This window comes from Xylocopa sonorina, chromosome 1 (genome assembly GCF_050948175.1).
Source record: "Xylocopa sonorina isolate GNS202 chromosome 1, iyXylSono1_principal, whole genome shotgun sequence".
NCBI classification, from domain to species: Eukaryota; Metazoa; Arthropoda; class Insecta; order Hymenoptera; family Apidae; genus Xylocopa; species Xylocopa sonorina.
In genome coordinates this window covers 19748907-19774655 of record NC_135193.1, presented here as the reverse complement: position 1 = coordinate 19774655, position 25749 = coordinate 19748907, and the positions used below count along the sequence as shown (strand labels likewise).

Genomic DNA, 25749 nt, shown 5'->3' with positions numbered 1-25749 from the left:
CAATTTCAAAATAAAATATTTCAAAACATTTATCCCCCCGTTTTTTTATTTTCTGCTTAACACAATAATTTATTAAAAACAGAACAGAAATTTAAATCGATCAAGATCTACATACATAATATTTGCGATCGATATTTTTAACTATTTCGCGTTAAAAATTCCCCGACATAATTCATGTAACGCGGATTATTAAGCGTAAGATTAATAAACGCGGTGACCTTTGTAATTACATGAATTCCAATCGTTAAGACCTTATCGCGTGACTTATTGAAATTCTAAATTTAAAGGTAGATAACATTATCAGTAGCATAATTATGCTGTCGTGTAGTATATAAGATAAAACAACATATTGTAAGATAAAATAATATTTTTACGAATAATCTCCGAGATGAGCGTCGCTGTTTAGATAATCTTGTTCGATAGAAATTAAGAATAATTGGGAGCTGATATTAGCAATAAACTTTTAGGACAAATTTCGTTACATTATATAACATTTTTTTTTTAAATGCTTGATTCACATTTTTACGTATTGTAAATATACATGTATATGCATATGTATATGTATATATATGTATACGTTATATGACAGCTAATGAAAATGCACGTACTACGTAACAGATATTAGAATGGCCACAACAGTATTCCACAGGTTGCGGTAATCAACAGATCGATGCCTTATTCAATTTCCATAGGAGGCCTCTAACCAGAGGTACGAAAGTGTAAATCGTACATACATTTGGAAATATGAGCGAAAATCTGTTCGTTATCATTTTGACCATTTTTGTTATGAATCTGTCATACGCTCAGGACACAGATTTGGGAATAATTGTTTTTGCAAATGTTGTAAGTTAAACATTCTTCTTAGTTAAAAAGTTATTTGTTATCGTAGATTGTTTATATTTAATTCTTTTTTTTTTAAATGTCGTGTATATATATATGTATATATAAATAATAATAATAAAGAAAGAATATATATATATATATAGACATATATATATATGTATATATACGATGTAAACGTTTAAAGTATGGTAAATGATAATTATTATTGTTTCTTAAAATTAATCTTGCAATTTATTCGTTAGTTGTACAGGCACGGAGATAGAACACCTGTAAGATCTTACCCCAACGATCCTTATAACAATGAAAGCTTTTGGCCTGTTCCATATGGCCAGTTGACAAACGTATGTACAATTGTCAATTACTCTATTTGTATATTCATTTTACTGGCACTCTATTGCACTCTATAATTTTGCAAAGAGAAAAAAATCTGTTTAATATGTTCTTACAAAATTTCTTATGGTAATTTTGAATTTTCTTGAGCTTTGTATACATCCAAATGTTTACTAATGTTTGTTATATGATACACAGCTTGGAAAATATCAACAGCTATTGCTCGGTCGTTGGCTTCGCAAACGTTATGCGCATCTACTAAGCGACCTGTATACTCCGTATGATATTTATGTACAAAGTACAGACGTAGATCGTACCTTAATGTCAGCGGAATCACATCTTGCTGGTTTATATCCACCAGTCGGTGAGCAAGTATGGGATAGTATTAAATGGATGCCGATTCCTGTGCACACTATTCCCGAAGACAAGGATAATATTTTAGCTGCTAAAAAATATTGTCCTAGATATGATTATGAACTGGAAAATGTTTTGAATTCACCAGAGATGAAAAAGATAGACAAAGAGAATAAAAACTTGTACATGTATCTGACAGAGAAAACTGGAAATAAAATATCATCTCTAAGAACGGCTGAACAAATTTATGATACGCTACTTATTGAGGTATAAACTATATTTCCGTTTTCTATTTCAATTAAATTCGATTTGTAATTAATGTTTTTTTTATAATTAACTTCATGCATCATATATTTGGTAACAGAGTATTTATAATAAAACATTGCCAGAATGGACAAAGTCGGTATTTCCAGATAAGCTTAAATCTATCGCTGCAAAAAGTTTTACAACCAATGCCTACAATAAGATACTTCAAAGATTAAAGTCAGGTACATAATATTGATTTCAATGTACATAGGGAAGTAAATCAAAAGTGATTCTGAAAATTTTATGACAGGATTATTACTCGGAGAAATGATAGATCATATGCAGAGCAAGTCAAAGAATGCTTTGGTGCCAGATAGAAAAGTGTGGATGTACAGTGCTCACGATGAAACTATAGCTAATATGTTAATGACTCTAAATGTTTTTGAACCACATTGCCCACCGTATACTGCTACAATCTTATTAGAATTAAGAGTAAATTTAGAGAATCAATATTTTGTAACAGTAAGTCCTTGCAGTGAGCACATAGGAAAACAATAATATGAAATAATTAATCAAAGTATTTTTTTAGATTTCTTATAAAAATACTAGCGAAGAACCACAACTTCTAACACTTCCTGGTTGCATGAAGTTATGTCCTTTGGATCAATTTATTACATTGACAGAGGACGTTGTACCTGTAAATTGGGAAAAAGAATGTACAATGAATTTGAAACAACTTGGAAATACCATGAACTTAACAGCACTTATTGGTAAATTTTGATTATAATATAAATTTACATCTTATATGTTAAAATTTTTGTGCTATTATAGAAGAGAGATCGAAGCTAAAAGAATTAAGAAAATTCTGTTTGGCTTAACTCATCTTTTGTTTCACTATAAAATTGGAAAAACTAATTTTTCATTTAATACTTTTTTAGCTATACTGACATCGTCCATATTGATGTTGGTTTTACTAGTATTATCTATAGTCGGCTTTATTTATTGGCACTATAAGCGAGAACACAATCAGTATTATCTTCGGTTGACAACAGATCCTATATAATTAGATACGGCATTATGAAAGAATAGCATACTGCTTTTATTGTATTGATCGATGTCTTCGTGACTGGATAATGAATGATATTAATATAAATTACAAATTCGTATTTGTTTTTACACGGATTGAATAAAATACAGATGCGGAAAAGGTCTGACACGTCTTCTCGTAAAATGTTCGAAAATTTTTCATGTATTTTACACTGTTTGTACTTTTTTATTGGTGATGAAATATTTCAGTTTATAATTGAATAAGCTATCAAATGCATTCTTTTAATTATCTCGAAAAATTTTAATCGATATGAAAATAAAGAGAAAGTAGCTGTTAATATACAATAATTTATACGTGCATTTTTACTTAACATTGCTTTTTTTTCACGCGAAGGAAGAGATGATCTGTGATGATCGTAAATAGTTAGAAAATTATTTCTAAAAGTGATTGAAACATATAAAAGATCAGTTATATTAACAATATGCAATGATAAAACGGGATAAACTTCGAATTACATTTGTATTTAGTAACTCAGGGCAGGTATTTATTTACCGTATATTACTAAATTTTGTACCTGAGTTTTCATTTCATACTATATAACTGATTTGGTATATATTTTAAATCTTAGAAGATTTAATGCTCTAACATATAAGAACTATTTGTCTGCGATATTTTAGAAGATATCTAGTCATACTACATTAAGTTATAGCAGTTAAAGAAAAATTACGTCTACTATTTTTGCGCAGGAAAGATATATTTAATTTTTTCATTTTGTTATGTCCTTTCTTAATCTTCAGATACATTCGTGAATAGTTATTTCTAAACAAAAAGAAAATGTAAGATAAATTAGATTTAAAGTAAAAGAGACAATACTTGGTACTCGAATAAAAGAGATTTACCACTTGACTACATTATAATAAAAAAATTTGTACTCCTTAAACTGAATTATTTTACCGCTATAATTTATCGCTTCGTATCGATATAAACAAGTATGAATTGTATCTTATACTTAAAACTTATTTTGTGTGTCATGTTTGGAAACAAATAAAAGTATTATAACAAGGACTATTTATCCAGACTGCGTTCTTAATCAATACTTTTAGTAAATAAGCTTTTAATTGCAACAAGAAATATAATAGTACCTATATAATTGTTTGCAATATTTATCCGTGACAACGACAGTAGATCGACTGATTTTCACATTGATGTTGCGTACATTTTAAGTGGTATGTATACAAAATATGTACATAAATATATGTAAGTGGAACACGCTTATTCACAGCTTCTAACTAATAATATAAACAATATGTAGTAGGCAAGATATTACATATTACACTTAATAAATCATGTAAGTTCATTGGAGTCTTCATACTTCAAATATCATTCCGTGTACTTAAAACTCTCAGAACTTTTTTATAACGTTTTAACTTATTTTATTTTATAATTAAATATATACAAACATCATCTGGTGTCATTTTTTAAAACTTTTACATCTAGTGAGTCATTGATGTAAAATTTAAATGATCGACACGATCTAGCTTCTTATTTTGTACATCCTAAAATCTCGAGTATTGTCAATTATTTATCGTGTTTCTTTTTTTTTTTATCAATTATTCATCAATGATCTGGTATCATAGCAAAGCTTCCAGTACAATTTTCTTGGATGTTAAACGCTGGATTCGTCCTAAAACATTGAACAGATTAATTTTGTATACTTGATAAAGAGGAGTATAACTGTTAAATTATTTAGAATACCCCAGTGAAATAAAGTTAAAATTAATTATCACCACATAAGATACCATTGCAAAAAAATGTAAAAAAAGGCTCTTACCTTTGGACAAGAAATTTTGAGAATCAAGTTAATACCGAAAGCTGACACTTGCGTTGATTAAAAGTATGCATGCAATGAAAGTATTTCTGGTTAATTATTGATATAATTACAATAATAAACACAAAGTAGTTTATAAATGAAGAGCGAATAAGTATGAAATATACTTTATCAACGATTATTTAATTTATTCAATATCGCTTTCCTAACAAAAATATTTTTAATATTGCATACTCAAATCCATAGATACGCGAAAATTAACTTTATTACACACAACGAACTTTATTTTCAAGCTTGTTAATTGTTATTTCTATGATAAAAATTTTCTAAGCTGGATAACAATTATTTAAAAAAGATGTATCATTTATAATACAAGTACATACATACCATGTACCAGGTTGAAGATAAATAATTGCAATTTTTGTTTGTTTATGTAAATATTTTTTTTAACCTGTTTATGCGTGATGGTTTCACGAAGCAAACTTGATTATCTGTTTAATGATGTTTCTGATGTATCGAAGAAACTATGAACGAAAAAAAGGAATAATTCAAGATCATAACTACAATATGTTAGATACTTAAATAATAACAATAAATGTAAGAATATTTATGCTAATACTTAAAAAGATTTCTTTCTCTAGACTTCAATGAATGTAATATTACGGAAAACTGTCTAATGTTTTCGTACTATACATACCCGACAGTGTTTATTATAAAATTTATACAGTATTTAATAAAGTATAATTTTGTGATGTTCGTACAAATACATATTTGTTAGCACTATTCAATCTTGACGTATTACAATTGTTATTAATTACGGAAAAGCTGTTAATTACACGAGATATTGCATGGACATATTTCATAATGGATTTAATATTATTTTAACGACCACATCATTCAATATGCCAGCAATTGATAACACACATGCGGATGACCAATTTGACGTCACTGAGTTTTATACGTGTATAATAAATATTCGAAGGAAATGAAAAATGAATGTCCATGAAGGATGCCCACTTAAGCGTTCAAGGATCATAGTTTATACGTAGCGAATCCTTACACGAGTAAGTAAATGATTCGAGAATGAAATCTGTACAAAGACGAAACAACGTGTGAGTTGTTCTGATAAAGAAATATTATTATTTAATAATTATAATTAAATATTTGAATAAATATGTTTAATTCAACTCTGACCATCGATTATCTCAATCTCGATTTCGTGGAAATAATAGTATCTCTTTATTAAAAATACTAATTAAAGTTAGTCCCAAGTTATTTGCATCCTTCGAATTTTTATTGTAAAATTATTATTCGCGTACTTCAATAATTCGTTATTATTGCTAATTACAATTTCTAGGAAAATAGTTTATTAGTACACGTTGTTATTCATTATACGTCTTCACATAAAATGAGTAATTCCTTTTTCCACGGCTAGGTAATAAATAATGTAAAATGATTAATTAAATTAGCCAACAAATTCGTCTGACGTAAAGGACGTGTACAGTCCTTACCTTGCGTATATTGCAGGATTGGATAACCCAAGTGTTGTATTTACAGGAGTTCCAATGTACTGCCTTACAAACTGTAACCGGAATTAGTAATAAAATGATTAGTTATAGATAATATCGATATTGATATCTCTGTTTAGTACTTACCCGATAGTCACCAAGGAAAGTTGCGCCCATACTCACAGACATGTGAATTACCAAATAAAGACAGAATAGTAAATATAAAATAGAATATATAGAAATTGCAAGTATCACTGCCCAGTGATGTGGTAAGTCCTTTTGAACGGTGTCTATCACAAAATATATATTTATAGTTATAACGAGAGCGGACAATGCCGTTGCAATAATTTTATTCGCTCTGAAATTCAGAAGTATACGTTAATAATCGCACGATCATTAAACGATTAACTACGAAATTAGCGTTTCGAAAACTCACATTCCGTTACGGAATTCACCCATTATTTGAGCGCTGCTCGTGAATGCTATTGTTGGCAGAGTTGCGAAAGGTAACTGAAGAGTCATGATAGCGTTCAGGATATCGTTCATGCCGGTCACATTGTTTATGTCACTGAAGAATGCTACGAGAAAAGTTGGAACAATAGCAATCATTCGTGTGAAGAGGACTCGCTTCCAACGAGGCCACTGAAGGTTCAAGAAACCCTCCATTGCAAATTGTCCTGCGTACGTTCCAGTCATCGTGGAGGATTGACCAGCAGCGAAAATACCGACAGCCCAAATATACATCGCAGCTGCACCAAAGGCGCAACCAAGAAATATACCACCTTTGTTAAGATCTACTGAAATTGTGGCATTATCTTTCTGTAATTAATAATTATGATATAAAATGTAATAAGAGATCTCATAATTTCTGGATAAATATATGCTTCCATTAATCACTCTTTTCTTACTTACTTCAAATGTTTTCATTCCTAGAGTGTAATTATTAGCTTCGCAAATGTTGTACTAAAATGTAAGACAAAATACATTGTGCGAACGTTATAGAATCTTAGTTAAATTTCTTGATCGTTATACTTACAACTTCTAAGTTAGTCTTTTTATAAAGGCCGTCCGCAAACACTGCGACGACGAACACGTTGATTATAAAAGATACCAGAAGTGCTATGCATGCTTCAATGAAGTAATACATATTCGCTTCTCTAACTTTTTTCGGCTCTTTGCGATCGATGTCTCTTGACTAAAAAATACAAAATGTTACAGTGCGCGTTTAATAATTGATGAATATTTAAAACATCGAAATGCCTACATCTTCGATTTCATGAAAAAGATTATTTATATCCTTTGTTCTTTTCTTACTTTAACAAGGGCACTGTGAAGATATAAATTGTGTGGCATTATGACGGCGCCAACAATCCCCACAGCTTGTAATAACATATTCCTGTCATAATCTTTGTACCAAGGTATAAACATTCCACTTATCACTTCACTTTGTGGAGGAGAAGAAACGACGTACTGAAACATAAAGCAACATTGAAACATCTATTTGTAAGTATACATATATTTAATCATTTGTTTGATAAGTGTAATTTACCTCATAACCGAACGTGATAGCCATCACTGTGATAAGAAATCCGAAAAAAAGTTCCAACTTTCTTAAACCGTATTTGTCCAATAATAAAAATGTAAAAGTGTCAATCACTGTGATAAGTACACCACCCCATATAGGAATACTAAATCAAATTACAGAAAACATATATATACATGTACAAAATTCATTAACAATTAAGAGCAAAATTTAAATAAGAGATTATAAATCATTGAGAAGAAAAGAAAATTACATTACTTACGCATTATTTGTTAATAAAGACAGTGCAATAGCGGTTCCTATTACTTCTTGCATATCACTACCAATTATGGCTATTTCTATCATTATCCATAAAATTAATCTTGGTATCTTCTTATACTGTCTATAACACATTTCTGCCAAATGCAAACCTGTTACTACACCGAGTCTTGCACTTAATCTTTGCATAATAAGCCCAAGAATAGTCGAACTTAATAATACCCACAATAACTAACAGAAAGAGAAGGAACAAATTAAAGAACCAAGGGATTAAAGAATCAAGTGATCGAAGAACAAAAACAATGAAGATAATATTGAGATAAGTAAAAAATTTTTTATTTGAAAAAGTACCTTATATTTGGCAGCCACACCGGATTGCAAATCAGATTCTATATTTCCAGGATCTAAGTAAGCTATAGACATCAAAAATCCAGGACCCGTAAAGGCCCATAGTTTTCTCAAACTAAATATACTCTGGAAAAATTAAAATTATCATTACAAAATTTATTTAAATTCTCATTGTAACATTAATATATTTTTGTATTACATTATCTGTTTCAGGTATGTGAACTTTTTCATCTGCGAAATATGTCTGATTATTACGTGTCAAACTGGTGCTTTCACTTGGTTTATCATTATTCTGTGTTTCCGGGCTTGTATGTTGATGAGGCACCGTTGTGACTGTTGAATCATTGTTGAACTCTGCGTTATAATTATTCTGCATGGTGTATCGATACAGTGAGCCTGGAAATGAAATCAATAGTTTGTAGCCCAGCTTTAACGAATCTGATTTACATTGACATTGACCAACGAACATGAATGCTTCAACACTTTCCTGATGGAAATAACAAACCAAGGAACAGATACTATAGACGAAAGGCCAACATCGATACCAGTGTCCAAACCTTACAGTTTAATGAAATATCACGTTGAAAGTAGAAACAATTATCCATTAAAGATAAAACTAAAATTCGTCTACAACTTCAATGTTATTAGTTACACAACACCATTGTTAACCAGCATAAAAGTAAGCAGTAAATGTTCCATGTTTCAATTCAACTTAAGTAAACGGGAGTGAATAACGTTTTACTTTACCAAAAAGTTAAGAATCGAACTCGTGGGATTAAGCGAGACACATAATTGGACGAAAGCACAACATACACCCGACGCCACGATCACCGAGCAACTGAGGCCACCATCCAGCGCGACAAAGCAAATGAGCAAAACTTTGCAACCATCTTTCTCGGACGTTCCCCTCCCTGTACACGAAATACTACCAAATGTAATTGCCGCCGGGGATGTCCAATCTCGTCGTCTGTTTAGAATTCATGGAGGGAATTCATGAATGCCACGTTACGGAAAGGCGCAACTGCGACATCGTCATTGGGGAAGTCCCGCGGAATTGTAATGCAAAAAAAATAGTTCATCACAATGACCCATTCGCGTCTGTTGTCACGAGAAAATAACTCTCGCTACGAATTCGCGTCCGTACGACTGGATTCATTCGAGTCCCGTTTATCTTTCCTTTCCCAAATACACAAAACAAACCAACTGCTTCCGGAAAGCCTGTGGGTAGTAAATTATATCTTTTATCAACGACTCTAATGGGGAGGCATTTAAATCCGGTTTCTGAGTCAGCCAAACGCCATTTAAGCCACAGACGGCTCTGATTCTTCAATCAGTCTTAATACTACCGAGCATCCATTTGCTCGCTGCATTTATTCAGTTACATTAACACGGTGGCTCTTTATTCGTAAAGTAGAATCGAAAGCGTTTCTTAGGAGGAAAGAATTTATTGAACCCTACACTCGTATCGTTTCCCATTTCGGTCAGGAAACGCACGATTTCTGTTTGTCGTTCCATTTATCAGCTAGATAAAATTTCTTGCGTGTCTAAAATCTAACGATCGCCATTCCTATGCGCGAAACATTTCAGCAATTGTTAGCACCGATAATACAACTAAGTAAATACTCTAAAGATCTCAATATAAACACGAATTCCAGATTGTGAGACGTGTTCTTTAACAGTTCTCGGTAAACTTCAATCAATACGTAGCTGTGACGCTACTGTTGATAATAATAACAAGATTGATGCATCTTAACCATTTCTGATAAAGGAAACAATAACGCGATGATAAAATTAGTTTCTTGTAGATAGGCACGTACCGTAAAATCAAAATTCAATTAGGTACGATTAGATAAGCCAGCTTCCTCTTACTAGCTTCGAAGAACGTTCCTTTGTTATGTACTAGGAAATTTTTGGCAACGTTTTTTTCAACTCTTCCTTAATCATCGATATCTACGAGAGCGCGGTATATTAATGTTATAAAAGCATTCCGTATCGCGCGGTAAGCTGTGTTTTGTATCGAGGACAGTCCAGTGTAAATATATTTAACGTGAAAGACCTAGCGAATGTGTCTTCTTTGTATTCGATAACGCCGGTACTCGTTGCTGCGTACACGAATGAGTAACTGTGAAAAAATTATATAATCAATATACGATACGGATTATTTTTTTTTTCTTCTTGCAGGCGAACCTTTGAAGTATTATCAATCCATAATGACATGTCTCGATTGCAAACATTTTTCAATGATCAGTCGAATGAACAGAAATAATCGTTCAGGATGCACAACGCATAGCTCGTAGAAAGCACTTACTCAATGCAGTTTCGAATGTTCCTGTGAATCATCGTGGTAATCCCATCGAACGAGGAAAAACTAAGCACAGTTAGAAAATAAAAGTGCAATCAGATGAACATCCCCTGACCCTAGCCGATTAACTGGAGCCGAATGTTATAAAAAATGATCACCGTATAAATTACATAAGTATACATATCTCTATTTTTACCGAAAATGAATCGTCCAATTAAAATATTACGCTTTTCGACTTACCACGTAAATTAATAATGTTCTGGCGGCTAACGTGGTAGCTATAATTATCCATTAAAATTAAAACCGGCAGTTGACCGTAATCGTTAATTCTGATCGTTCGAAAAGTTTCCTCCTACGTTCGAGGAAAACAGAATTTCCGTATTAATAAAAATAAAGTTAATAAAACTATTACGAACGGGGCAAGCGAATGTTATAAATAAAAGTAATGAGAATTTTAATAAAAATCATGCGTATTAAAGGAAAACAGAAGAAAATTAAGTATGTATAATAACAAGACACTTCGAGATATAATCTAAATTTACATTGCCAATGTAAACAGCCGTTTATCAAGCACTGTTCATCATATTGTATCAATACGTGTGATCGTCAAGAGCTACTGGCCCTGATAAAACGAAGAATATTTTTTCGAAATCGCTCGCCGATTCGATACTGGTAAAATATTATAACGTTTCCTTGACCCGAAATGTAGATAGAAATGGTCTTAACACTGGCGGAGAATACCAAGGAAAATTGTTTGCTTCTGCAAACGAAACGCTATGGCAATTATTTCAACGTTTCGTGATGGAGACCTAAAAAAAAAAAAATTTTTCTAAACAAAGCAGGCTTTACTGTGCGGAAAAACTTATCCCCGACCATGAAATTTGTTATCTCGTAATATGCGCATACTAATAACTCTTTTATAGTTTTCTTGAGCAAAAAGCTATTTATCTCTAGCTAAGAATAACGCGACGGAACGCAAAGAAAAGTATTTTGCGTACGTAATACAAAAGTATATTAAAAATAAACTCGAAATTGCATCATTATTAATGGAACAGCAAGAATTCGCAAATACATTACAGTTAAAGGGAATAATTGGATAAACAGTTTTCTATGAAGCGTATTAAGTAATACGAGCACCGTGTAAACATGAGATCGTTGACTAATGCTTCGGATTCTAATAAGAAAATAATATTCATCACACAGCAGTTTAAGAGGAAAACCATGCATTCAAAAATGGCGGGCGATACCAACCTAGGTAATTCATACTACTTTCTTAACGATTGAAAGAAATCGTTGTATACCAAACAAATAAGATAGTAGGAAAAATAACTTGAACTAGCCCAGATTTATCAAAAAGATAGAATAACTTGTTCAAATTGCGAACGACGAGTCTCTCAATCTAGAAATCACACTATTCTTAGGACACTCGAGTGTTTGGGCTTTGAAAATATCAAACTCTTGAAGTCGAAATTTTATTTCCTCCTAGCTAAATGTGCGCGTCGCGCACATTTATGATAATTACACTCGGCGTACGAATATTCTCGGAATTTAACGAGCTTTGATATGACAACGAGGAGTATCGTGGTAAACGATTTAAGGCGTGGTGTACTTTTTTGAAAATAAAGTTGGTAGTTTAGTCGTGGGGTCTTGTTCAGAAAGTGATAGTCGAGGGAGGAATTATTTGTAGAGAGATTTGCACGTAAAAAAACATTATCAGTCACTGGTCTCTTTTTGAATTGGTGGACGTCCGAAGGGTTAATTAATTGTTGATCGAATGTAGTACCGTAAAAGTGGAAGAGGGCTATGGTCGTGCCCGAAAAGTCATCGTAAAGGAATTTCTAAAGTCATGAGATAAGGGATTTATGAGTCAGCTATTCAGTTGTGTCACAGTTTACCACAGAATATACCCGACGGTAGTTTTCGGACAAGAATTGCCCGATTTCGGATTGAAATAAGCGCACGAAACGAAGGATTTTGGAGAAACGATACGTTTAGTTAACTCACTGGGTAAGTTTGAAGCTCCTTTCAATGGTATCAGCTCCATTTTATATTAGACAGGTGGTACATACATTTAGTTCGCCGATAGAAAATTCAACCGATGATAATTGTTCGTGATAAAATATTTAGCATTACGAATCCTGTTACACAATTCTGTACGCTGTTATACCGCGTATATTTTCAATATCAGTTTCTTCGATTCGTCCTTTGTACCGAGTTTTTACATTTTTTTTTTTACATAATATACAAATGACAGAAATAAGTTGAAGTGTGTTCATACTTGGTTGTAGAAAAATGTCTAATGTTAGTAATTTGGAGCAACAAATTGCAAATTTGCAAATTAACCACGGCGATGGTGTTAAAACTCTCAAGACTGGGAAAAAAGTAGGACCAGCTGTACCTCCGAAGCCAAAAAAATCGCAGCCACAGGTAACAACAGAAATAGTGAAAAATACAAACATTCTGCGGCTAACATTATTTTATGATTCTCTTCCATGACTGTTCCATTATTACATGGAAACATATTCATGGTAAAACTAACGAGATTCGAAATCTTCTTAAATAGTCTTATATATTATAAGAAAATTTAATTACATAAACAATTTTTTAGATACCGCAAAGTTATACTATAAAGGCTGCATCCGTGCCATCATATAGTACAGTACTTAACAATTCTGGACAGCATGAAAAATCGTCTAATTTATATGTGAATTCTCCTTCACCATACGTGCCATTGAGTATAGAAAAAAGTGATTTTTCGCTGTCATCCTCTGCTAATGGGAAAGAAGTTACTAAAAGTTATCAGCCTAACGAGAATTTCTACATACGTCAATCGGATGAAAAATTTGAGCCAAAATATGGATACGACGAAAAGAATTACTATTCCAATATCGGGAATATGCCAGCTCCACAAGTTCCAGTTGAAGATCATTCAAGATCGACACGAAATATTGTATACAGCAATATAGAACCACCGATATCTATGCCAGTAAACAAACCAGCTAAAACTGAGAAAGATATAATTTATAGCAACATTCAATGGAATCCTAAGCCAGAAAATACGTATTGTAATATTTCCTCTGCGCATAATAATGGTAAGGCACATGAAAAAAGTGATTTTTAAAAAATGATTTTCATTAGTGTATTTATTAAATTAAACAATTATGTTATAGACGACTTACCACCACCACCAGAACCTTCGGAATATGTTCCCTGCGTTCCGGGTAGTTCCTTTCCGCCGCCACCGGAAGAATTACCTCCGCCTCCAAGTCCTGTGTCATCCAGTTATAGCGAGTTAAGGCGTGCTACTTATCAAACCGATTTTCCCTCTGATAATTATCCGAATGACATTTATGGACCAAGCTCACAATCCAGTTCTACATATGAATCCATATACGAACCAATTAATCCTAGACCACCATCGCAATTATCTTGTAATTATTCCATGTATTCTGGCTATGGATCCGCTGCATCTACACAGCCTCAGGGAAAAATATCCCCAGTAAAGGAAGTACGTTAAAATCATATTAGCTTTGCTTGTATTTGTTAAATTTACTATTGAAAAAAATAGTTTAACAATTACATTTGCTTTAGGTGGACGTTCTGACTGACCTGTTAGTCCAAGGAATGGAAGATAATTCCGAAGACAGCGATATATATGGAATTTGTGCACAATGCGGTCGTAAGGTTGAAGGCGAAGGTACCGGTTGCTCCGCGATGGATAAGGTGTTCCATATCGACTGCTTCTGTTGTTACGTTTGTAAAGTTAATCTACAGGGAAAACCATTCTATTCGCTGGAAAGCAAACCCTACTGCGAGGAAGATTATTTGAACACTTTAGAAAAATGTTGCGTTTGCACTAGACCAATACTTGATAGAATATTGAGAGCTACAGGAAAACCTTACCATCCGTCCTGCTTCACGTGCGTAGTTTGTGGTCAAAGTTTGGATGGCATACCATTTACGGTAGATGCTACGAATCAAATTCATTGTATTCAATGTTTCCACAAGTAAGTAACATTTTACTCGACGTAACAAAATGATTGATTTCTTCTTACAAGTTCAAATCAATGTGTTCTTTGTGTCGCAGGAAATTCGCGCCACGCTGCTGCGTGTGTAAATTACCAATCATGCCGGAACCAGGACAGGATGAAACAGTGCGCGTCGTAGCACTTGACCGAAGTTTCCATATTCAATGTTACAAATGTGAAGACTGTGGTTTGGTTTTGTCTTCCGATTCCGAAGGGCGCGGCTGCTATCCTTTAGATGACCATGTATTATGCAAGAGCTGCAACGCGACTCGTGTGCAAGCATTAACATCGCATATGACGACTGAATTATAAGTGGCATAAACATAAAACAATTGAAGTCATATATTAGATTGTTACATTTCTAGTTGCCGTTTTACGAAATTTTGATGTTTAGAGATAAGGATATCCTATATGAGAAATCTGGAGTTTTATACGTTTTTAAAGTACTTTCTAATCGAAGTCATTCTGATAATTGAATATAAGTATTTTTTTCTATTATATTTAATACTAAGAAATAAGTTACACCAAATAATATTTCTATACTTTTTGAAAAATTTATATTTCTGACACGATATATCCCGTATGTATATTGACTTAGAGTAAGCAGTTTCAAAAAAAATTTAAGCTTAGTTAACGTTACTGCCCGCACACTGCCCGTGTTTGAAGTTTTCAAATTTGATAATTCAACTGTGGAAATATTTTGCAATAAGGACAGTTATTGAATATGATGATTGATGTGATCTTAGAAGTGTATTGCATATGCTATTAACGCATGGTATACAATTCCTAATGTAAAAGAAAGCTATTTAGGTTTATGTACGACAACATATATCTACGTAACGTCAATAATACGAAATAGACATTGTGCAATTTGTATGCTTTTTTCTATATAATCTAACGTACATACAAAATTATATATATATATATAGTTCGATTATCTAGAACTCGTTATGTATTTAAATTCCCACTTTGCGGTAAATCATGTGATACGATAGAATTAATATAGCGTATTAGTGCAAATATTTTAAATTATATTATCTATTTAGCAGACGAAAAGACTAAATAGCGAATAGGATTTGATAAGAATAATAAATGTATTATTAATAATTAATAAAATGTATTATTGGAACAAATATTGAATCAGATATCTAATATATTTCGAAGAAACACGAATTCTAATTACTTTTCGTACTGTGAAACGAATGAAAAGTAACAGATAAAACTAAATAAGAGAGGTGAATTTACAAGTACAATGTATACATACTGGAGCATCGTATATTTTATATTTTAATGAGACTTTTATTATTATATATTTGCAGGAGAGATTCACACTTATTTTAGTCTAAACCTTTTCTTTGCTATGGCTCTTCCATCTATATATAATGTTCGTGTACAGATGTCTTTATTTTCTCTTTAAATATATGCATCTCTTATACGTAATATATTTTTTATTATCATCGAGTACTTAGATAGTTTTCTGTCGTACAATCTACATATTATTTTATGTTTTTTTTTCCTTTTTTTAATACATCAATTTCTGTGTTTCAGAAGGCATGCTTTATAGATTGCGGAATGTACTTCTATCATTTCCCCGGAAATGAAATTAACAAATGTAAGCACGTAGCATTTTCAAATTACACGAAACTATCGTATTGCGATTTGTCACTGACGGACAATAAATTGTTCATCGATACGTCCTCTCGGACTACGCTTTACACGTACCATTCTTTTAGAAGTACTTAATCGATTATCTATCAATACTGTGCACCATCTGCATGCTTACTAGTTTTACGTTAGCAGTACGTTATCACCAACAGAGATTTTGATAAAGAAATTCAACTAACAGAAAATAAATAGCCGTTTTGGGGAATAACAAAAATTTTTCATCGTGCATTGACAAAACCTGTCCCGCGCAAACACACTCTCTGAACGTACTACAATCCACAATCAGAAAAAGCACACCACTTACACTGGTGTGTGTGTGTGTGTGTGTGTGTGTGTATAATATACATCAATTATACTCCTATATTCAACTACGCGTACCCGCTAATATATATATGTATATAGATATATATGTATATATAGATATATATATATATATATCTCTATCTTAGTTTCTTTTTATATTATAATATACTTTACGAAGTATATATTATATTTTATATCGTAACAGCACCATTCTACGTTGAATTTAGTACGTATAGTATAATAATCGCAATTAAACGACTCATGCCTCTAACAGGTTTTGTTCGCTCATTAGACCGGTACCAAACTGAACATAGAATCGTACTTTCCTTTCGTATTACCTCTCATTATAGATGTATATATACATACATATACATATACGTATATTCGTGTAGGTGTCCTATGCGTACGCGTATGAAATATACGTGTGCACAGTGCAGGTCTGCGGCAAACATTAACGCATTTGCACACGTATACTTACACACGCGTAACCATTTTTAAAACTTGCACGCGACAATCACAGCCACCTATCCAGATACGCGCTCATGCACTCCTAAGTCCGCAACTATCGCACTTGCATTCTATGTGCCTTCGGTATACACTTTGCCTTCGCTCGTTAATATTTATATATGTATGTATATATATATATGTATATTTATGTATCTATACGTGTATATCTATATATGTATATTGCTGAGAATCTTTCAGTGTATTATACATAGAAATAGGTGCCGAAACGAACTGCTCTGTTTCTCTTATCGTTATTATTATTATTCTTTTTTTTAAGTATTTTTCCACTTCGATTACATATGTAATATCGTTTTCAGTTGTACGACCATAATAATGAGAAAAAAAAAAAGAGGTCATGCGACTGGAATGCCGTATGCGATGTTTCCATTTTTTTTTTTTGCACTTATAGCTTACTTCGTATTCTTTCTTTTTTTTTTTTATTTCATCTCTACTCTATCTCCTTAATATATCGTCTCGCTTCTAATTAAATTGCCCTTCTCGAATTCCATTTCCCTAACAGCACATTTTCACACTTTCAAATTCGCTGGGTACTGGGCGCACCGTGTCGGCCCGTAAATCAATAAATAAATAGAGGAACAACATTCTTCAAACATCTTTTTTTTTTCTTATAACAACATTAGAGGCTCTTGGAACGTAACGCAACAAATGTTCAACAATACAATCACGAAAACAAATAGAAGGCACTCTTGCATTTTTTTTCTCAATAAATTAATTTTATTTTTCGTAACGATTCACGGGTAATCTATATCCGTTCTAGGCCTTTGTCGTCTCATCTACGTATCCCTCGAATATATATATTCCGTTCGCTTCTTTTTCTCTCTTTCTCCTCCTTCTACTTTTCCCGATTCTCACCTTAAGCTTTTCTTTCGTTATATATCCTCACTGCGATATCTAAATCACAGCGCTATAAACCTTCGGTTCGGTTTATCGTTTCCCGTTCTCCTCATTTAAATACACAATAATAGCTACAATATGCGAGATATGAGATAACAAATTTCTCGTTTATAGATAAAAGAAATTTATACGTTCATAACAATTAGGTAGAATATTATTTAACCTTTTTATATTATAATAATTTAATTATTGTTATTTGCTTGGAAGCTCACAGCCGACACATTTATTTAATTCATTATTACATACTTCTTTTTTTTTCTTTTTATTCTTTTAAGGTATATATATATCTTTTATCGTGTTCGTTTTTTTTTGGGGGGTATTCGGGGCATCTGTTTTTTTTCTTTTTTTCATTTTTTAGCCTTGTAACGGCCATTTTACAATCTTCCGGTTTTACGTTTTTTTTTCTTTTTGGTTTTAGGTATTTCTTTCTTTTGCGCGTGGATAATTTATAAAGAAAGAAAAAGAACGGACAAATCAATCAATGTGTGTGGTATGTATGTGTGTACGTGTACTTTTCTTTTTGCCCACTAACTATAGTGTCTCGAAACGGGTGAGAATGTGTATTTACGGTTACTCTAATCAAACTATAAGTACTGTTTCACCATGTTTCAGGTAGAAAATCAAAACTGAAAGATGTGGCAGTGCCTTGAGCAACCGTTTTTTCTTTATTCTCTTTTTTCTTTTCTTTTTTTTTTTTATGAAATCAACTCTATTTCTGCCTCCCTATTACCCATCCGCTTCATCGTCGTTATCAACATTGTTTTCTTTTGAACACATAACAAATCGCTCATCTTTGTACGATAATAACACGTTATATTGTTGTCACCATATTTTTTTTTGTTTGTTTTCTTTTGTTCTATCTGTTTTTAATCTCCATCTATCCTACTCTAGCCTTGCTCGTAAGATTCAATGGTTTGTCGAGCCTATCGCGCGTAACGATAAATACTGCATATATAACATATATAGATTTTTAAATAACGTAGCGTATCTGTGTGTATTATCTATTAAGATATCATTTTTTCCCATTTTCAAATCTTGTTAACATTTAAATTTTTTGTTAAAGATGTATATATATATATATGTATATATATATAATAACATAGCTTGACTTTGAGTTTCACTAATTTCCTTTGTTTCGTGGTTTTATTATAATTATATCCATATTCTCTTCGATAGACAAGTACATATACACACATATATATATACTGGAGTATTCATATATGTATAATATATATATATGTATATATTAATCGTGCACCGTTCTTTTTTTCTGTTCTCATAACTAATATAATAATATTTATAAATATCGTATTTTTTAATCTTATGTATATATAATATATTCTTTTATAAATGCTTAACAATTTAGTACGTTTGATAATTTATCGAAGAGTTTTAATTAAAATTTACATATCGACTTTATCTAATTTGCGTGTGTGTATATATATATATATATATTCTTTTTTTCATTCTATCCTCTGCTTCCATTTTTAGTTTTCTGAGGGGATTTGGGACTGAGATCACGAAAGAATAGAGAAATTGCATTTCAAATCGTGTTCGCTCGCGCTCGTGCCTCTCTCGCAGCTCTTCAAAATAACGCGAGTCCATCAGTTCGTCATCGACACGTGTTCACTTTTCTTTTCTTCCTTTATATATATATATTTTTTTCATTTTTTTTTTCATACGGCTTCGAAATCGAGATGCATCTGTCTACCTATTTACCTTATCTAATTGTCTACCTATCTACTTCTAATCTGCAGACGCGCACGTACCACTGTTATTATACGTGTACGCAGACAAGAGGACCGAAAGAGAATTCAGAAGAAAGGGAGGAAAAACGAATTCGAGTTTTGCGTACGGACGCAAGACGTTTCTACATACGTATATCGTGGTTATTACCATCTCGAGAGAGAGAAACGAGTGTTTCAAAGGCTCAGAGCTTGCATCTGATGGCACGTGTCACTCAGTTGGTTCTGGTCACCGGCAGGATGGCCAGGATGCGTCCTAGGTGTTCCAGGCGGTGTTATCTGCATTCTACCAACGCCTGGTGGAGCGTCACCAGCGCCACCCAGACTATCATCGGTCACTTTATTCCCAGTCTGCATGATCCCGTTCACCTTGTACTTGTTCTGCCGTAGCATCGTCGCGGTGCTGGCCTGCGTGCTGGAAGCCGAATACTTCTCCGACGGCTTTCTGCTAGCTGACAATGCAGGCGCGATAGTATAACGGCGTTGAACGTTTGATTGCTGTTGTTGCTGGTGCTGGGACGGGGCTAAGGACGCCTGATAGCGGTTTTGCGCCGGAACATAGAACTGGACCTGGGAGGTGGGTGGTGACAAAGTTGGAAGGGGTCTTGTCATGGGCGAGTACGGTGCTGGCGGTGGGCTCACCGGCTTCTCCGAATTATTATTCTCCGTCCCCTGCATACCTTGCGAATTGCTCGCCTCGTCCTCGATATTAGCCGCGTATTTATCGTTCGATTGATTGTTAGAGCTACCGCTTCCCTCGGTTTGCCCTATCAAACCGCTGTTCCTGTAATTCGCGCCTTTACGATTGGAATATCCGCTCGATTTCGACGCGTTCTCGAAATACTGATCACCGCCGGGGTTGGCCCTACGGCCGTTCGCGTAGTCGAAGCTCATCGCCGACGGACTGAACATTTTCTGCGTGTTCACGGAATTGTACGAGCTCGTGCCGAACGATGACAACTTCTGCGCCGCGTTGTAACCGTCTGAGAATTTTTGTGCAACGAAGCAAGCCGGAGAGCCCACGTTCGAACCAGCCATTTTTTTATTATACTGCACGGAGAACCGCGAACTCATCGCCGGCGATGGGTACTTATTGTATGCCCCGTCTATGTTACTGTGCTTGTACGACTGCGAGTTCCCTATATTTTGCGCCCGAACGAACGGATTATTCTGCTGCGACAAACCGATCCCGTGACTCTGAGACTTGGAGTAATTGCTCTGGCCGTTCACGGTGCCGGATTTCGCGTACTCCCTCGAACTGAAGCACTGACTCTTATTCGAGTCGTATATCTGTTGTGATACAGACGGCGGTGTCGGTAATAGGCTGGTACCACCAGAAGCATTGTGAAATGGGGGTGTATGTGTGTGAGGAATGTAAACGGTTGCCGGGTGATAAACGAACGTCCTGCAATGCATCTGATTGCCGCTGCAATCGTCGGTTTCGTTCAAACACGTCTGGGAACTGTACAAATTAGTGGCGTGTATCGCAATCGGATGATAATTGGTATAACGATCGGACATGGGAAATTTCACGGGCATTAAGGACACCAAGGGTGTGGCTGACCCTGAAGTAGCCTGTGTTTCACCGTGTGCTTGCTCCGAGTGGCTCGATGTTGAACGAGAGTCCTACGATTTATTTTACAATTGCTAGTTTTCTTTCGTTCGGTACGTGTAAATGATTAATTAATTAATGTACATATTTTCGTTCGCTTAACATCGAATCGTGAATGGCTTTCTGTACGTGGCTGACTGTTAGTCTTCGTGTGTTACTTTAGTGTTCAATCGTTAACAAAAAGACTGCAGTTACGTTATAATGAAACCGTAACAAACAAAAATTGAAACTCTCTTAAATCACTGCGCTTCGATCGAATCGATAAGTTGAAGAACAGTACAAGCTTGGAAAACCACAGTTTACACTCTCTTCGGTCTCAATATGTGGTTCCACGTCTTTTGTTTTCCAGCTCACCTATTCAATTTATCTGATCCGTTACGCGAGTGTCTCTACTACGCTACAAAAGAAGAAAGAAAAAAAGAAAGAAAGAGGAAAAAATAACTTACCTCCTGTGGAGCAGTCTGACCATCAGACGAAGACGTTTGTTGGCATGATGCATCGGTTGGATAAAACAATAGCTGCTGATCGGTTAATCCCATTGGTGCGTGCGGAGGAGGTGGTGGATGAGGCCCTGCTGCGATCGAGTAGTAAATGTGGTCCATCTGAGTTGGTGGTGGACCTGCGGGCACCGGTGGATGATGATGTGGTGGCGGAGCGGCAGGAGCGTAAAAATGTGCCGGTGGTGGCGGTGGTAAAGATGGGAAAGGTGCCGGAGGACCGGTCGGTGGGCTGGTCGCACCTGTGCCGCTGTTACCGCTTCCAGAATTGCTGTTACCGCCGCTCGTGTTGTTCTGCGAGTTGTTCGTGGGGTATAAGCACTGAGGAGCTCCGGCAGTAGCCGCCCCTCCATAATACGACTCGTACTGCACAGAACAAGAAGGAGATTTGATTGATTATTCATCCTCCATTGCAAATAGTGATTATACAGTAACATCTCGATTATCGGAACAACGAATAACTGAAGAATATTGCTACATCTTTATTTAAAACGTTTCACTTTCGTATACTATTGATATTTGCCAACTGTTTCAAAATAGACAATATTTTCCAATGTAAGAACAGTTATTCGTGCGCCTGCTATATAAGAAAAAATTCACACGTACAGTCTACTTTTAGAAAAAAACGGAATATACATCAAGTCGTGTACGTTTATCTCGTACTAACATCAATATACATGTTACGAGATGAGTATATATTTGATATGTCGAACGGTGTTTGAGAAAAGACGCTTGAATATCAAATACTTTACCTTAACCACTTTGCACATGCCTATAATGTGATTTGTATACTTCACACTGTTTGTACTACTTTTTCTAACAAGGTACTATCACATATTAGGCAATGAGTAATATAACATATGTTTTGTTTTATATTCTCCGTGTAATATATAAATATGATACAGGATAACAATGCGAAAGAAGTCGAAAGATACATAAATGCACGTGTAAATAAGTGAACGATGAGGGATCATTAATAACAAGAAAAAAAAAGAAAGAAAATAACGTGATTGCGACATTTTATACTATGACAAACTCGTTTTGCAATGCAATGTAAGCATAAGTGCATGTACTTAATAACTAAACGAAAACCGTAAGTCTTGCATTTATTTGTACGCGCGACTCAGCGAAAGATTATTAATATAAATTATAGATTATGAAAGAAAGATAAGTGGTGCATGCATTGGTAGGCCATGCAGAAGTCTGACAAAGAAAAACGCACAAAGATAATGCGCTGCATGCTAGTCATTTAGCATAGACCATGTACCTTTAGACCTCAATACTGTATAGCGTCGAGAAGGACGTAAGTAGGCATTTGTTGAGGGTTGGGTAGAAACGCCGGTGGTATGGCTTCTCCCATCAAACCATTTGTCTGTCAAACCGTAACCGATTTACCGTTTAATATAAATACAAGCTATTCCCGTAAACAATTCATATGATAAGATGTCTATAGGGGACCCAAGATTTAAATAGGAGTATCAGAGAAAGAGGTCAGCGCAGCGGTTCTTTTCTGTTATGTTACCTACCGGCATAGGTGAATATGGATACTGCTGTGGCATATAAAGAGATGGAGCAGGACACGGGTACATCACAGGCGCGAAAGTTTGATGACTTGCAGCTTGTGGTCCTAATCATTGAGGTCGAATCGTTTAATTAACAGAGTTGCTCGCTTCTACAGTGTATTTACTACAATAACTTTCTGAAATTTACCGAACACTCCAGTAGCTTGATAAATAGTCGCTGGATCAGTTGGGGGTGCAATTGGCGTTGTTGGTGTTGGAGCAGTTGTGTTATAAAATGCCATTCCATTCTGGTATGCAAGCCCCATACCTAATAAAAAAAGAACAGATTTATATTATAGAAAATATAAGAACTGCCAGATTTATAAATATGTGGAATCATAAAAATCTAATTGCACTGACCATTTGTATAGTAGTAAGTACTAGTAGGCACAGAGGGTGGCGATCCAGAACCACCATCGAAAGATCTATTACAAGGTTGTTTTTTAATCGCAGGTGCTATATTTAGTTTCCTTTCTCTTAATACAATGCATTCAGACTACAAACAAAATAACTTTATTACTATTGCAATTAAGTATGCAATTAACTGTTTTATTAATATCACAAGTACATATTACGAACCTCTTGCTGAAGTCTTTTAGCCTCTTCCTCTGTTTCAAATGTAACAAATCCATAACCTTTGGAGACACCGGCGCGATCAGCAATTATTTTTGTAGCCTTTACATTGCCATACGAAGAGAAGAGTTGAGTAAGTTCATCTACACTGGTATTAGCTGAAATACCGCCTACAAAGATGCGATTTGGTACCAAGGTACCATATTTTGGTGCAGCCATGGTGAGACTTGTAGCTGAGGCAGGGCTAGAGGCTGGACTAGACCCCTCAGTTCCACCCGTTGATGCCGAACTCTAAATAGCATGACTGATATTAAAACAACGCAGCTAATACATTTGCACAGTACAAATTGTGATGACGATAAAATAACGAAGTAAATATGTATAAAATTTCGAGTACAAACGAATTTTATATTGTGTCTAAGCCTTATTGGAGAATTTTGTCGTTCAATGAATAATTTAACCTTTAAAAATATTTATAGGCATTATTATTTCCCACAAACATATAAATGTAATAAAAGCTAGAAATGAGCAATAAATATAATCAAAATTCTACCACGCAGAGCAGTGAATAACACATAGAAGACATTTACAGCTCTATAATACTGTCCACATCCGTGTGTATCATTCGTCGAAAAATTAAGTTGAAATCGCCGTAATTAAGAAAAACGCGACTCCCGTGTCACAGGTGCGTGGCATCCAAATATCGATACGAAACATATCGTGCTGTCATTAATCGTCAATGATCGTATCATCCAAACAAAAACAACTCGTTCGCCATTCTACACATTACGATCAATTATTTTCTTTTTTTTTTACGCGACGATAAATAAACCTAGGTTATGCTCCGCTGTCAACGTACGGGGATCATTAAAAACCGTGTTTACGATACACGTTCGAGTCGTCGATGCGATCGCTTTAAGTCGAGCGCTACCTAAAAATATTGACAATCGAGAGAGAGCTGTCCGTTTAACAGACAGAGATTAAACGTATCGATAACAACGAAATAAGCAGAGATATTTAACGGGCACGACAACTTTCCGCGTTATCGTCCCGTGACATCGCAACGGTTCGTTGACTAGGAGTAACTCGGGATCAAAGAGAGGTGGATTCTATTAGAGGGTTAGACGAGAATTTTTGCACAAGAATGCTCACCATCTTCGGGAGAGTCGGGCGTGTAAATGTGTTTCTCGGCCGTGAGGTTGTCCTAGCAGCTTGAAGGTACCCTGGCCTCGCACGAGGTCACCTGGGTGCCCAGGGACTGCCAAGGACCGTTGCAACCACTTCAAAAGGACTTCCAGCCTCCGGCGAAGCTGCTGTTCCTTCTCGCTAAACCTCCAAACACTACAGACACTTTTACAAGATGGCGGTCGTACGCGCCGTTCTGGGCGCTAATTTCCCCGTGTTTAAATTCCCGATTCAGTCAGACACGCATTCAGCCTCCTCGATAGACGCTCGTGCTCGGTTCGAAAAGGAAAGATAGCTCTTTAAAATCCCTTACGGCATAGGCCAGTACGCGCGATAAAATTCCATATAAAAACAGTTTCAAACGATACAACGTTATATGCTAGCCTGTTACAGATTGTAGTTGTAAACCTCGATTACGATTAGATCGTTGTTACATTAAATTGTACATACATTTAGCAGAATTATTTTTCTCGTGATAATAGTAGCAACGTACGAATATCAATTCATAGACGTGTAGAGGGATAATTAATTGGAAAATAATTATTACAC

General features: G+C 34.7%; 5 protein-coding genes across 9 annotated transcripts in view; 2 read left to right on the top strand and 3 right to left on the bottom strand.

Moving 5' to 3' along the window:
- The window catches only part of LOC143425862 (uncharacterized), a 33726-nt gene that overhangs the window by 5952 nt on the left and 2025 nt on the right, over window positions 1–25749 (bottom strand). The gene's annotated exons all lie outside the window — the stretch shown is intronic.
- LOC143426690 (prostatic acid phosphatase) lies at window positions 589–3129 on the top strand. Its single transcript, XM_076900287.1, has 7 exons — window positions 589–843; window positions 1086–1184; window positions 1372–1794; window positions 1892–2015; window positions 2084–2295; window positions 2363–2543; window positions 2712–3129. The coding sequence occupies exons 1-7, from the start codon at window positions 745–747 to the stop codon at window positions 2834–2836; spliced, it is 1263 nt and encodes a 420-aa protein (XP_076756402.1). The 5' UTR covers window positions 589–744; the 3' UTR covers window positions 2837–3129.
- Mvl (solute carrier family member malvolio) lies at window positions 4302–12689 on the bottom strand. 4 transcript variants are annotated; one of them, XR_013102462.1, is made up of 13 exons: window positions 12613–12689; window positions 8506–8702; window positions 8310–8432; window positions 7963–8189; window positions 7707–7845; window positions 7472–7627; window positions 7194–7352; window positions 7070–7120; window positions 6594–6976; window positions 6305–6515; window positions 6161–6231; window positions 5037–5173; window positions 4316–4505 (listed from the first exon to the last, which is right to left on the bottom strand). XR_013102462.1 is itself a non-coding variant. In XM_076903789.1 (12 exons), the coding sequence occupies exons 1-12, from the start codon at window positions 12650–12652 to the stop codon at window positions 4439–4441; spliced, it is 1824 nt and encodes a 607-aa protein (XP_076759904.1). In that variant the 5' UTR covers window positions 12653–12689; the 3' UTR covers window positions 4302–4438. The 4 variants fall into 4 exon arrangements, 3 of the variants coding, with proteins under 3 accessions (XP_076759904.1, XP_076759928.1, XP_076759914.1); XM_076903789.1 differs by lacking the exon at window positions 5037–5173 and having other exon boundaries at window positions 4302–4505; XM_076903813.1 differs by lacking the exons at window positions 5037–5173; window positions 12613–12689 and adding an exon at window positions 9054–9199 and having other exon boundaries at window positions 4302–4505.
- Window positions 12179–15743, top strand: Zyx (lipoma-preferred partner zyxin). Its single transcript, XM_076903826.1, has 6 exons — window positions 12179–12615; window positions 12897–13035; window positions 13217–13700; window positions 13779–14116; window positions 14200–14615; window positions 14696–15743. Exons 2-6 carry the CDS (start codon window positions 12901–12903, stop codon window positions 14946–14948), a joined length of 1626 nt encoding a protein of 541 aa, XP_076759941.1. The 5' UTR covers window positions 12179–12615; window positions 12897–12900; the 3' UTR covers window positions 14949–15743.
- Window positions 19697–25385, bottom strand: LOC143428715 (uncharacterized). Of its 2 annotated transcripts, none has more exons than XM_076903776.1 (7): window positions 25168–25385; window positions 24022–24319; window positions 23803–23938; window positions 23591–23710; window positions 23407–23507; window positions 21830–22246; window positions 19697–21397 (listed from the first exon to the last, which is right to left on the bottom strand). In XM_076903776.1, the coding sequence occupies exons 2-7, from the start codon at window positions 24232–24234 to the stop codon at window positions 19949–19951; spliced, it is 2436 nt and encodes an 811-aa protein (XP_076759891.1). In that variant the 5' UTR covers window positions 24235–24319; window positions 25168–25385; the 3' UTR covers window positions 19697–19948. The 2 variants fall into 2 exon arrangements, with proteins under 2 accessions (XP_076759891.1, XP_076759882.1); XM_076903767.1 differs by having other exon boundaries at window positions 24022–24306.